Raw genomic sequence first — 14,734 nt, 5'->3', positions numbered from 1 at the left:
GGCCATTAGAAGTCCAACATGAAAGTGAGAAATTTTTCTAGGTAGATGGTATCAGTCTCCCAGGATCTTTAGGTACAAAAACTCTCCATAAGGTACCCCACAATGTTACTGCTTAAAACAACTCCATTTTCTGGTACGTCCTCCAAAACAAACTAATTGCAAAAGATGTCCTTGAGTAACAAAAGGAGTTAACTTCCATGTCAAGAAAGTTTAGTCAGAAGTTGGTTAATTACTGAAAAGAGAAGAAAAAAAAATGAATGGGTTGTAGTAACACCCCTGTTGAGCAGTACTAATAGAGGTTAAATAGCAGGGCAAGCTTTCTGTTCAGTGTCTTCCTCATCAGACCAGCAAACCCATTTAAGGTCTATTTCTCTCTCAAAGAGAAATAATTTTAAATATACTGTGTACATTCTGAAAATGATTTCTACTATTCATGCTCACAGGGTCAATCAAAATGAAGCTACTTCTTTGGGCCTGCGTCCTATGTGTTGCTTTTGCAAAGAGGGTAAGTAGCTGGACTCTCAGGACCCATAGCCATGGGTGTAAATGTCAGCTAAGTGTTGGTGAAGAGTCATCCTGGAGACGAAGTGAGTAACCTGCTCGTACAAGTCATCAGAGGCTGTGGGAATAAATGTGGCTGTGTCAAAAATCTTGAAAGGGAATTTTCAAAAGCAAAATAATATGGTTCTGAAACATGAAACAGATCAACAGCATGGAAAGGAGGTGAGTTCAGAGGCAGGAAGATGGAAGGAGAAAGCATTATAGGGAATTACAATCCAATATAGATAATTTTAGCAGGGTTTCTCTGGCAAGAAAATCCCATTGCTGAGATAGCTATGTAGAGAACCAAAGGATATTCAATGGGGCAGAAGTAAATGGACATGATAACATTCAGTGTAATGTGAGTTCTTAAGACTCTAGATCATTATTTTTTAAAATTCAGAATCCCACTATGTAGTTCTTGCTTACCTAGAATTCCTTATAAGGACCAAACTGGTCTCAACTCAAAAGGATTTGACTGTCTTTGCCTCCTGGATGCTGGGACTAAAGGTGTGGGCTCCCATTGCCTGGTCTGAAAACAGTTTTAATTCTAGCAAGTGAGGATGTTAAACTTTCTCTTTGGGAAAGAAATTCTAAGTAATTTCTTTGAATACTAAATAAAATAATTACTGATCAAAATGCTTAGCAAAAATTCTTAGATAGAGTAGAAATTCAGACTACTTGACACTTTTAATTATTATTAGCATTTTGGCTAAATTTCAAAATATTATTATGTTCCTTAAAGGTACCTAAATTAATTTTAAATTCTTAAAATAGTAATGTTGAGTTTTCTACACTAGTTTTTACGCTGTGTGGTGCCTTATCTGGGATGAATTCAGAAGACTAATGAAGTTTCATTAGAAAACAATCTATAGGTCTACAAAAAGTGACATTAGAACACACACACACAGAAACACCAGAATGGCAAAAGAGAAGAGTAAAAACAAAATGTATGACTAAGAGCTGAATAACCTTTTATATGGCAAAGATTTACCTGTATACACAATGTTGCAAAATAAATTCTATTCAGCCAAAGTGAAACTCTCTGTCCAAAACATCAAATGATTATGATGGCAAAGCAATTCAAATCAAACCTGTGACTCATATTCAGGAAAAAATTATGATGAGACCATGCAAATTCTTCAGTAACAGGAAAGTCTGAATGCAAGTGTTCTCAAATAAATAACCACATTAAAATATTTTTCTTTTTTTTTAGAGGCGTTACCCCTTCATTCATAAGGTAAACCTTCCAAATTTTATAAAATTATCTGTTTATCATTAGAGTGTATTTGCAGTTAAAGATCCTCTGTTTCCTTGAGAATGCAATTGACTTTAATCACCATTAAAATATTTGCTTTATTTTCTTCAGATTAGGTGACAAAAATTTATGGAATATAAGTATACTTATTCTGAACATATTTACCAGCAAGCCTTTATTTCTGATGGCCAGAAGCATGAAATGCACTCCTTTTACATTGGGATCAAAGTTTACTAGGTCTTGGTTTTCCTTCTTTGATATTTCTTAATTTGTACTTAAGGAGACAATGATGACATGAGAGATTAGGACAGAAGAAAACCTGAGATGCTGAACAACTACATATTCTGTTAAACATTTTGTGAACGGTTTGTTTTATCTTTTAAAGAGGAAGGTTCCATGTAGCTGGCCTTGGACACGCTGTGTCTCTAAGCATGATCTTAAATTTTGATACTCATGATTACTCCCGAATGTTAGGAGAATATGCATCTACCATCATGTCTGACTGAAGTTCATCTGTGTACAGGAAGCTACAAATAGTCTTGAGTGCATATTCCAAGGAGTGGGGTGATTTCTATGTGGCAAATAGTCATAAATTATTTCATGCAGGAGACAAACATACTTACCAATATTTACTTTTCTTCAGTTCTTTATAATCTTTGCCTCAAATTCTGATGACAAGTGTGTGCTAAGAAAGTTACAAGTGCTCTTGTCCAAAAGCGTGTTACGGATTGATAGGAAAATGTGGTAAAGAAAAACAACAAAAGAAATGGCCTGGGATGTAAAGACTTTTGAAAAAAAATGACTAAACTTATGGCACAGCAATTGAATACCTTTGATAATTTTCAAAACTTTTCAAATGGTATTTTGAATTCTGAGTCTAAGGTTGTGGGTCTCTTTAACCAAAAATAAAAATAATGGACTTTTGTCCTTGTACCTGCGTGAGATATTATTTCTTGTGCATATCTTGTACCATAGGGAATATGAAAAAAAAATGACCCATTGAAAGACTTTAAGATTAGTACTTCTAGGAAATCAATCTAAAATTGGAAAGCAATATTAAATTTTAAATGGAAAGTTTAACTGGCAGCAAATGTAGTATTCCACCCATTTGAAAAAGAAATCTGGTTGCATTTTGTAATAGCAAAAATCCTAATGTCTACAAAATATGTTTGTGTGTGTGTGTATTATATACATAATTGTATTATATACATATATATTATATAATATATAATATGTAATGTGTAATACGTAATAGGTAAGAGGTAATATATATAATTCAAGTAAAAGCTAAAAATACTTCAAAGTCCCTGAAAAAAAATGTGTATCTACAAAGCAGCTATGCTGACAGTCTCATTTCATAGCTAAGTTTTGTAGCAAGCACAAATGATAATATGATGTGGCTATCTGTTGTAAATAAGAAACTAGACATAAAATTGAATCAAAAGTTTTGGCTCTGGTACTCGAAAGTCTCTAAATAGATTGTGAATAAACATTAAGTAGCAGTAAAAACACTGGAACTGGGCAAGCAGTAATGCTTTTGAATATCCATGGTGTGATGTGTACAGGAGGTATGTTCATGTGTTCATAGTGGGCTGTACATGTGTGTGATGGTGTGTCTGTGCACACTGATGTGAAGGACAAAGGTTGATGTGTGCATCTTACTCAGTTGCTCTCTACCTTATGTTTCAAGCCTATGTTTCTCCCCTTATTCAATGACGAGACAAGGTTGGCCAGCCAGCAAACTATAGATATTTTCCTATTTTTATGCCCCACCCTTTCCCCACCCCAAACTAAAATTCTAGATACATGCTTCTGTGTCTGGCTTTAAAAAAAATTCTACATATATAATATTCTTTATTTCTGTTAGTTCTTTGAGAGTTTTGAGATGTGTGTTTTAACAATATTTAGTCCTCTTCCCTCAACTCTATTAAGTCTGGTTTTTATATGGGTGCTGGAGATGAGAAGGCAGGTCTTCATGCTTGTGTGACAGAGACTTTACTGAGCCATCTTCTCATCCCTGTATATCATATTACTTTTTAAATTTTATTTATTTATACATCTCTGTTATTTTTAAAATTTTTCATACAATATATTTTGAACATACTCTTTTTCCTCACCCAAGTCCTCCCAGATTCTCTTCACCTCCATACCTACCCAACTTCAAATTTTCTCTTGTTCAAAAAAACTCAAAAAACCAAAAAAACAGGAAAACAAAACAAGACAAAACCAAGAACACAAAAAAAACTAAACAATAACAAAAGAAAAGCACACACAAAAAAACACAGAGTTTGTTTTGTGTTGATAAAGTACTTCTGAACATGAGGTCTGTCTTGGAGTGTGTCACTCCATTGGAGAAAAACCAGTTTTTCCTTCTCCCAACAGGTATCAATTGCAAGTAGCTTCTTAGATCAGGAGGGACTTTGTATCCACTCCCTCTTCTGTTCAGGTCTTGTTCATGCTGTCACAGTTTCTCTGAATTAATGTGTGGATCAGTCTTCTTGTGTCTGGGGGACACTGTTTCATTGGAGTCATCCACCACCTCTGGCTCTTACATTCTTTCTGCCTCCTCTTCTGAATACACTCCTGATCCTTGAGTAGAGGGATTTGATAAAGACATCTCATTAAAGGCTAAGTGCTCCAAGGTCTCTCACTGTCTCACGCATTGACCAGTTGTGTGAATTGCCACCTGCTGCAAGAAGCAGCTTCTCTGGTGATTGCTGAACAACATGCTGCTCTATGGGCATAGCAGTATCTCATTAGAAGTCATTTAGCAGAACAGCTATAGTGATTTCTCCCTGGAACCATTATCACACTGAGTCTCGGGTTCATTTCCACACTAACATTGTCAAGCTTCCTACCACATTTGAAGAATGTTTACTGAAAGCCAGGCACTGTGGTACATGCCCATGCTCCCAGAATTCAAGAGGCCCAACCGGGAGGATTATCATAACATTAAGATCAGCAAGGGCTATATATCAAGGACCAGGCCTAAGGCCACATAGCAAGATACTATCTCAAAATAATACAAATAAATAAGAAGAAGAGTTATAAGAAAACTGAAAACCAACAACCATCTATGTCTTTTAAAAAAAGAAAATTACAAAATCCTCCTACTGTAAGCAGAGATTTGAAGTTGTTATTTAAATGACATTGTTGTTTCAATGACATCAAGTTTAAAACAAATCATTTTCTTGTTGTTTCAGAAATCACCCTCATCCAGTGAAGAGGTAAAGTGTATTTAGAAGTATGCCAATAAGTAGCTTATACTATTTGTTCTTTGAGTTATCATTTTCCATCAAGTAATGTTAAATAATTCAGCTGTATTATGCTTTTCCTTGAAGGACTAGAGCATTCATTTAGGAATATGTTCACTCATTTTCTTCTCATGGGCCCACTTACGTAAGAATATGCCACCATGTTCATGGTTAGACATCATAGAACTTTTTATCCACACTGGCATCCTGCCCAGGATTGTGCTTGCATATTAGGTTGAGTGAGTTATAATGAAACATAATCTTATAAAGCTTGACATTATAGAAGGTATAGTTGACAAGGAAGGTAGCACTTTAAAAATGTGAAAACTGAATGTATGTTCATGGGGACTCTATCATTAGGAACACCTTGGAATATATCTGAAGGAAATAACTCTGGGCACACATTAAGTATAATTCTTAGAATTATAATTCAGCTGTAGCTATATAAAAGACCAAAATCCTAAGATCCTGGTTTGTAAATCAGGTGTGGTCTTCTTATGAAAACATTTATGAGACAATAATTTAAAAAAAAAAGCAATATATATGCACGAGTAAGAAAAATGTTTGTTTTCTGTGAATTCTTCTATAATCATGGGACCAGAGTTCCCCGGCAGTCTTCCAGAATGGAACAGACAAATCTAGAACAGCAAGAGGGACAGGTGGAGGTCCTACCACAGGAAAATCTGAAATTTGATGATAAACTCATAGCCAAAATCATTTAAAATGCTCATTTTAAAAAGGAATACCACTAAGAAAATGATATGTGAAAAGCTAAGTCTATTCTCCATGTTTTCTGCCTACCCTTCTGATAACAATTCCTTAAAGGAACTGGAGCCAGGAGGAAACGGTAAATCCAGGACATAGGTCACAAAGAGTCCTGTACTTGGGAGTGGAATACGGAAGTGAAGGCTTCAAGAAGGACAGTTTAGAGACAAGGAGGGTGTCAAGTGCAGCAGACAAGGAGAAAGAACACGGTGGATACGAAGCCTGGAAGGAGCTCTCTCACCCCGTGTCAGCCTCCTAAACTGCACTCGTGTTTCTCCCTTCTATGTCCATCCTAGCCTAGGCAGTGTACTCCTCCGTAAAAGGGAGCACTCACTGGCCTAGAGACGAAGTACTTCTCCTTCAGATTTTTATTAGATTTTTTTTCAAACTATTTTCATTTCAATAATTTTGGATACATATTGTGTTTTTTTGTTTTGTTTTGTTTTTAAGACCAAAGGGGTGCTCTTTAAAAAAACATTACTTGTATATGACCACAGTCGTAACAGAAATATTCTATAGCTAGGCCAATAAACAATAAACTACAATGAACTTTCCTTCTATTTAGGATTACTATGGAAATCGCTACCCACTTAATCCATCTCTGAATATCCCATACGGCTTATGGAATGATAATTTGCCGCCTTTTCTTATGCCTCCTCTTGACACTCACCAAGGAAATGCCATCACCAAATTCCAGGGAAATAATCCTGAGCTTGAAAGAGGGCTATCTCCATACCCTTGGTTTCTCACTTCGTCTAAACTTCACTACATATACCAAAACCCTAACTACCCCTCTGATGTTTCACTGAATGCTCCTGCAGCAACTGCTCCTCCTCCTCCGCTCCCTCCTCCTCCGCTCCCTCCTCCTCCACCGCCTCCTCCCAGGCCATATCCCTTTGTCATACCTCCAAAGATTTCTGTTGTCTCACCTGTTGGATCTGAGCCTGCAGCTGGCCCCGCTGCACCTCCTGTAGGCGAGGGTCTGGTGCCCGAGTTCTCTGTAGACAAAGCTATTTCAGGCCTGCCTCCTGCAGTCAAACTTGCACCATCCCCACCACCTGCTGACAACAAGAGTCCTGCACCTGAGCCTCCCCCAGCCCAGTTCAGTGCTCCTGAGCCTGCCCCACCCGGGATAGGTGAGCCTGTTGCAGCCCACCCAATGGGAGCTGAACCTGGTCTGCCCCAGGCTGTGGCTGCAGCCCAGTCTATATCAGGTGAATCTGGCACAGGCCAATCTGCTGAAAACAAACCTGGTTCAGGTGAGCCTGTTGTGGCCCAGTCTCTACAAACTGAGCCTGGGGCAGGCCCTGTTGCTGAAGTCAAGCCTCAGGCATCTGAGTCTCCTGCGGCAGCCCAACCTCCCCCAGCTGAGCCTATCATTAGCCAGTCTATCCTGGGAAAGTTTATGACAGCTGAGCCTACTGAACCGAAAACGGAGGTACCTGAGCCTGTTGAGGCCAAATCTACTGGCCAAGAACCGCAGTCTGTTCTTTTTCACCAGGTAGGTTACCTACTCTCACCACAGCAATGCATGGGCTTTGTAGCAGGGAAAACACACAATTTCTGTAAAAGGAACACGCCAGCTTCAGGTTTAAGAGCTGGTCTTTTAGTGGACAGTAGGTTGGTTGAATTTTCAGGATTTGAGTATTTGAATATATCCACTGAAGTCCCAATGCCCCTTGTTTCCTCTCAGATCTTCTCATATTTCACATCTTTGATATACTTTCTGGTGGGAGCTAGAGATGGCTCGGTGGTTAAGAGCACTTACTCTCTCAATGGACACGGGTTCAATTCCCGGTACCAACACAGAGATTCACATCCACCTGTAACTCTAATTTCAGGGGCTCCAGACCCTCTTCTGGCCTCCACATGCCCAGGCATGCATGTGTAGCATGTGAGTGTGTGTGTGTGTGTGTGTGTTTATGTTTTACATATGTATGAGTATGTGTGTGTGTGTGTGTGTGTGTGTGTGTGTGTGTGTAATGCAGACAAACATTCATACACATATAATAAAAAAGTTTTAAAGTGATTAACTGGACAAATTTACCCTATCATATTGGAAGAATTAAGGTTTTTTTTCCCCCACATCCTATATACACATAACACACACACACATGCACACACATTTCCCCATATCCTATGCACACATAACACACACACATGTACATGCACATGCACAAACATTTAACCTGTCGTGTGTAAATCCTGGAACTCTGTGCAGTCAACATGCTAAAACAGTTACTGGTTCATTTTTTCTGCTTCCTGTATCTTAATAACAACTATTCTTCCGAACATGAAGTTCAAATCAGGAAAAGAAAAAAAAAAAAAAAACTCTTCTCCCCCATAACTATTTAGATTTTCAGACAAGGTCTCATTACGCAACCCAGGCTAACCTGGAACTCACAGAGATCAGCCTTCCTCTACCTCCTGAGTGCTAGGACCTAAGGTCTACACCAACACAGCCTGGAGTCTCTCTCTCAATTTTAAACACGTACTTATTTCAGACAAGAGAGGAAACCCACTTCATTCTATTCACTTTGTCTGGAAGCAAATTTTCCTTACTTATTTAGCATCTCAGAATAGCTAAATGATTTAGAAAAGAAAGCCCTGGTGCTGCCAAATGACGTATATATTTAATCATAAATGAAAATGTCCTTTTTCTTTTTAGGTGGAGAAGTGAGATTTTTTTTCCAGAGAAAAGAGTACTAGTCATTCTGTAAGTCCTGCATGATCTTGAGATGAAGCTATAAATAAGTAAACTAATTTCCTCTGCTAAAACTACCTGTGTGGTGTGTGTGTGTGTGTGTGTGTGTGTGTGTGTGTGTGTGCATGAAAATGAAAAAGTGGGGTGTGGTTGCTGTTTATTTGTGCCTCAGGGTTAAGATATGATGGATTTATGTCCTGTGTAAAATTTTCAGACTGATTTGAGAATAGAAAATTCTTCTTTAAACTGACCCTGACTCAACTATCTTGCAATAATCATCATTAATTTAGGAACAAGCTTCTATAAATGGAAAGGAAACTAAACTATAGTGGAGAAGTGATGTGTGTTAGGGCCCTGTGGCCATTTTGTACGCTCTCAGTCTCCATTGTTATCCACTTCCTACTCCTCCCTCTCACCTCACACACTGTCCTGAAAAATAAAGACACTGGCCACAAGGGTCTCCTTGTGAGCCTCTCCCCACTTCCAACCTAATCAAAAATAAGCAAAATAAGTAAAGAGATTAAACTATTTCCAAATCCTTCTTCCACTCTGTTACCCACCCGAAAACTATTACCAGGTTATGATTATCAATGTTCACTGGACCAGGACGTGGGGAGATGTTATTTTGCCAGCCAAATCAAAACTCTTCTGAGATGCTATCTGTGCCATTTAGCAGTATTCGTGATGCACCACGGTGACAGCCATTCCCAAGGACATTAGACAGCTTCACTTTTCCAAACTTACTTATTTGTCTATTTATTACAGTTAATTCACTGTAATTAATCTCAGCTGTAGTGCCCTCCTTCATCCCTTCCCAATCCTACCCTCCCTCCCTCCCTCTTCTCCTATACCCCTCCCCCAGTACAATAATAGGGGAAGTCCTTTTCCCCTTCCCTCTGACCCTAGCCTATCAGGTCTCATCAGGACTGGCTGCATTGTCTTCTTCTGTGGACTGGTAAGGCTGCTCCTCTTTCAGGGGGAGATAATCAAAGAGCCAGCCACTGACTTCATGTCAGAGACAGTCCCTGTTCCCTTACTAGAAAACTCACTTGGATACTGAGCTGCCATGGGCTACATCTGTGCAGGAGTCTTAGGTTATCTCCATGCATGGTCCTTGGTTGGAGTATCAGTCTTAGAAAAGGCCCCTGTGCCCAGATTTTTTGGTTCTGTTGGTCTCCTTGTGGATCCTGTCCCCTCCAGGTCTTTCTCCTCCTCCTTTTATAAGATTCCCTGCACTCAGCCCAAAGTTTGGCTATGAATCTTAGCATCTGCTTTGATACCCTGCTGGGTAGAGTCTTTCAGAGGCCCTCTGTGGTAGGCTCCTGTCCTGTTTCCTGTTTTCTCCCTCTTCAGATGTCTGTCCCATTTTCCTTTCTGAGTGAGGATTAATCATCTTACCCAGAGTCGTCCTTCTTGCTTAGCTTCTTTAGGTTACAGATTTTAGTATGTTTATCCTATATTATATGTCTAATATCCACTCACAAGTGAGTATATACCATGTGTGTCTTTCTTTTTCTGGGATACATTATTCATGATAATCTTTTCTAGTTCCCACTATTTGCCTGCAAATTTCATGATTTCCTTGTTTTTAATTGCTGAGTAGTACTCCATTGTGTAAATGTGCCACAATTTCTATATCTATTCCTCCATTGAGGGACATCGGGGTTGCTTCCAGCTTGACACCTTCACTTTTTACTTAAACCCAGACCACTGCTAAATTATTTGACTCTTTATATTACTAGTATTTAAGATAAGCGGCCTATTTGTGAGTAATATCAAGATATTAGATACATTTAACAATTTCACACCTTCAGAAGTCTGTATATCAAGTTTATTACATATAAAATACTCAGTCTAAATAAGTAAAGGTGAAACAGGTTACCTTTCTGAAAGTCTAATAAAATGGAGAAAGAATTCTCCTTTGCATTATTCAATATCAAGAGACAGTGTTGATCTAAATTGATAGCTACACAAGCCTATGTTTTGGGATATCTATATACCCATTCGAGTAAACTTTGACTTTGCATTTTAACTAAATTGTTACAAGGATGTTTATTAATGCCTACAAGAATGTGTAATTGTAAAAAATGGTATCCATCCCAATACTTGGGGAGGCAGAGGCAGAGGCAGAGGCAGGCAGATCTGTTTGAGTTCAAGGCCAGGCTTGCCTACAAAGCAAGTCCAGGACAGCCAAAGCTACACAGAGAAACCCTGTCTCAAAAAACCAAGCAAACAAAATACTGCATCTGTAAGCAGACAGAAAGAGAAAACATTAGTTCTTTTAAATGCATACTTTGACATGTATTTTTAGATTATTATATATTATATATAGTCATTATATATATAAAATATATTATATATATATACATGTATTATATAGTCCCATGTCAAACAAACTCATTAGCCGAGAAAAGTGCTTTTGCTTTATGTTTAAGAAATTTGACAATTCATTATACAAAACTGACATATTATCTTATTTTTTACAGATACTGATGAACAAATCAAAAAATCTAAATGTTCGATCTTTTCTCAACAAATAGTTACTATGTTTTATTAAAACTATTCTCATATTGATTGGTTTGTGATGTATTTCTTTAGAGCATATAACAAAATAATATTGATGAAATGCTTTGCTTTCAGTTCAGATTATAAAATATGTACTTCATAGGTATACCTACATAAATTCAAATGAATTTAAACATATGGTAATAGAGAAAGTATTTTTTTTGAAAGTCTCTGGACTGCAAAAAAAAAAAAATACATATTTGTCTTTTGTGTCTAAAAACTTTCTCCTAGAGATCTTTTTGATCACTGACTCCTGACCCACCCACAACCATTTTCTTTGCTTCAAAATGTCATCAACTTTTCTGAATCATGCACTTAATAACAATTCACATTACACTTGTGTCAGGAGCCATTCCATGTACCTTACTAAGATTAAGCCCCTCTAATAATCATACAAATAGATACTGTTCTCATTTTAAATACAATGACTTGCCAACAATTAAAAGCTACACAACATTTTCAGCAAGATGAAAAATACATAAGGAATTATGGACTTTGAATGAAAAGTAAAAAGGAAAGGAAAGGTAAGGAAAAATTAATGTGAATACTGAACAGTGGTTTTAGTAATTTCTTTTGATCGTTGTAACAAATTCCCACAAAGTGCACAGTTTATAAGAAGAGAAGTCTATTTTCTCATGATATCAAGGTCAAAAGTTCTAAATTAATTTTACTAAGTTGAAATCATTGCATTGGCATTGTGTGCCATGGACGGCCCTGGAGCATTTCTTCCAGTACTTGCCTTGGGCTATCATTATTTGGCTTCTAGGCACCTTCGGTTCTTTGATATGCAATCACATGAACCCAGTGGAATAAAAAGGGAAGCTCATAAATACTGGATTGGAGAACAGCAGCCTATCTCAGCACATCTTGTCTTACTAGTTAAAATCTAACCATCAGTCTTCTTCCCACAAATACAGCATGGTCACTTTCTTGCCATGTTGGAAAAAATTCAAGATCCTTAACTGTGTCAGCATAACACTTTCTTGCTCTTGAAAACTGAACGAGAAGGTCAAGTTACTTATCATGATCTCATGATAAGCCTGAAAGAAGATAGCTGTAAAATATTTCCATTTAGAAAGAATTCCAAACAGAAACAGGGAAACCAGTGAGCATGATTTTCCTCTCTGGTAATAAGTACTGTAGCCACGATTTTCTCCAATAATACTAGGTTTTCCATACTTAGACTATCACTTCTGCTTGGAAGGCTGGAGCCGCAGGACTTTGTTACTTTGCAGAGAATAGTGACGTTTATCACAGGATGGGGGCTGGCATAAATAGTTTTAAGAGGGTATAAACATACAGTTAGATTAAAAAGTTCCTGAGACAAAAACTCCAGCTGGATGAGCAGGTATTAATGTAACATATGCTAGAAATTTATGGAAAGAGTATACTGTAAGGGCAGTCACCCCCCAAAAGCAACTATTTAAGGTGATATGAAAATGTCTTTATTTAATAAGGGTAATCTTTTTAATTAATTTATTTTTATGTATGAATTACAGTTTATTCATATTGTATCCCAGCTGTAGCCCCTCCCTTACTCCCTCCCCATCCCTCCCTCCCTCCCTCATCTCCTCCCATGCCCCACTGATAGGGGAGGTCTGCCTCCCCTTTCATCTGAAGGGTAATCTTTTCACTTTGTGTGTATACATGTCTAAGTGTGTGTGTGTATATATATATGTGTGTGTGTGTATATATATATGTTTATGTATGTACATATTTTAAAATATACAAATATACATATGAAACATCACTGTACATTTTGAAAATAGACTTTTTGTCAGTCAACCCCCCAAAAAAGTTTAAAGGGAGAAGAAAACAAAACAAAGACTATCTCAGTCAAGCAGTTAGTATTGTAGATTATAATTAAATATAAAGCCTATCTCTTTAAAGGAGTTAATTAGCTGAGGACACAAATACTCAATGGAGCCCTTTGCATTTGGTCTGGGAGTGTCTTTGACAACTAATTTATTAATGAAAGTCTTCAGGATGCTGATTCACTTGCTTTCAAGTAAGGCTCCTGTCCCAATAATTATAAGGAATGCCCCTTTTCTACAATAACTCTGTTAATCCACGTTGTTCCCTTAATTCACTGGCTTTTCTGACGTCTTTATAGGGACAAAAAAAAAATTACTGTGAATATAACTCCAATAGCCAGATCTTTTCTGCAAGTCACTTTTTTAAACTGAAACTACTCATTTGACCTTCAGGATGTAGTAAGTTAAATGGCCTTTTTCTTATTATTTGGGATGAATCAGAAGCCAGCTTCCTAGTTCTGTTGAGGTCTAAGCCTCTGCCCACCACTTTATTCATATCCACATCTACATGGATATGTAGAGTTCTTGAGGCAGCTTCTTTCCCCACCTCAGCACAGGCAGCTAGTTATAGCTCACATAATATAAAGTGCATTCTCAGCTAAGACGGACTTCCCAGGGTAAGAAAAGGCGAACTAGCCTAGTGGCATTAATCATATCATCCCTAGGAACACAGGTGCAAGGAGAGGCCAAGTTGGAGGCCAGTCAGGGTTACAAAGGAACCCATGACTACCAAGAGAAGCATGGGTGGGGGTGTGAAGGAAGGCGGGCACAGTCACAGGACATGACAAAGAGATGAAAATTATATCAAATTGATTTCTAAAAAAATATCCTGTTTTGAAGTTGAAGTATCACACTTGAAAATGCCTTGGAAGAGAATATGCCACGCATAAATAAATCTTATCTTTTGGGTATGGGTGTTTGCCTGCACATGTCTGTGCCCCACCTGCATGCAGTACCTGAGGTGCCCTGGAAAGGATGACAGAACCCCTGGGACTTAACAGTTGTCACTATGCAGAGATTCAACCCCGGTCCTCTAGAAGAGCAACCAGTGCTCCTAAGGTATTGATTCTCTCCAGGCCTAAATCTATAAATTTTTTTTTTTGAACACTGAAGTTTGGTTTATCTATGGTCAAATGTTAAGAAATTTGAAACTAATTGCAAGAATGTAAGGACCATTTTGGAAAAATCTAAAGTTTAGTGAACCAAGGGTATAAACGACTGCTCACGGTGGTGCACATAGGAAAGGAAAAAAAAAAAAAAAAAAAAAAGGCCTTACAGGAAACACTCTTCTCTGGGAGGAGGTCAGGAAGGATATTTAGAGCAGAGAATGATGAAAGTACTAGCTTTATAATGGTGGATGTAGACAGGGAGTATTCTGGGTTAGAAGAAAAAAAAAATGAGGAGCCCAGTTAGAAAGTTTGGTTGGTCAATGATAACAACTAAATTATAGCAGCTCACGGGCTTATAGCGCAGAGCAAGAGTCTGTTCCTTTAAGAGGCCCCAGCCTGAGAAAAAAGAGAAATATGGGCCTGGAGTCATTATCTTTTTATCTAGGTGTCTAATTTGGTCAACTATTCTTTATTCAAGCATCGCTGGGAACAGTCTGTAAGCCTTCTCTCTCTCTCTCTCTCTCTCTCTCTCTCTCTCTCTCTCTTACTGTGCTAAATTCCGGTAATTCTTCAGTGATCAGTGAGCACCTTGTTCTCTAGCAGTGGATAGAGCCCAAGGTTCATGGAAATGACAGAAAAGAAAAAGAGAGAGAGGGAGAGAAAAGGGGGGGAGAGAAGAGAAAGAAAGAAAGAAAGAAAGAAAGAAAGAAAGAAAGAAAGAAAGA

General features: G+C 37.9%; 1 protein-coding gene across 1 annotated transcript; it reads left to right on the top strand.

Moving 5' to 3' along the window:
• Positions 1 to 454: 454 nt before the first annotated feature.
• On the top strand, positions 455 to 11,061 carry Prr27 (proline rich 27). The gene is made up of 5 exons (XM_055595516.1): positions 455 to 505; positions 1,757 to 1,780; positions 5,002 to 5,025; positions 6,383 to 7,318; positions 11,008 to 11,061. The coding sequence occupies exons 1-5, from the start codon at positions 455 to 457 to the stop codon at positions 11,059 to 11,061; spliced, it is 1,089 nt and encodes a 362-aa protein (XP_055451491.1).
• Positions 11,062 to 14,734: the final 3,673 nt, after the last annotated feature.

The sequence above is a fragment of the Psammomys obesus genome, unplaced genomic scaffold, assembly GCF_907164565.1.
Source record: "Psammomys obesus unplaced genomic scaffold, mPsaObe1.curated_primary_1811, whole genome shotgun sequence".
In the NCBI taxonomy this organism is placed as follows: Eukaryota; Metazoa; Chordata; class Mammalia; order Rodentia; family Muridae; genus Psammomys; species Psammomys obesus.
This window is presented reverse-complemented; position numbering and strand designations above follow the sequence as displayed.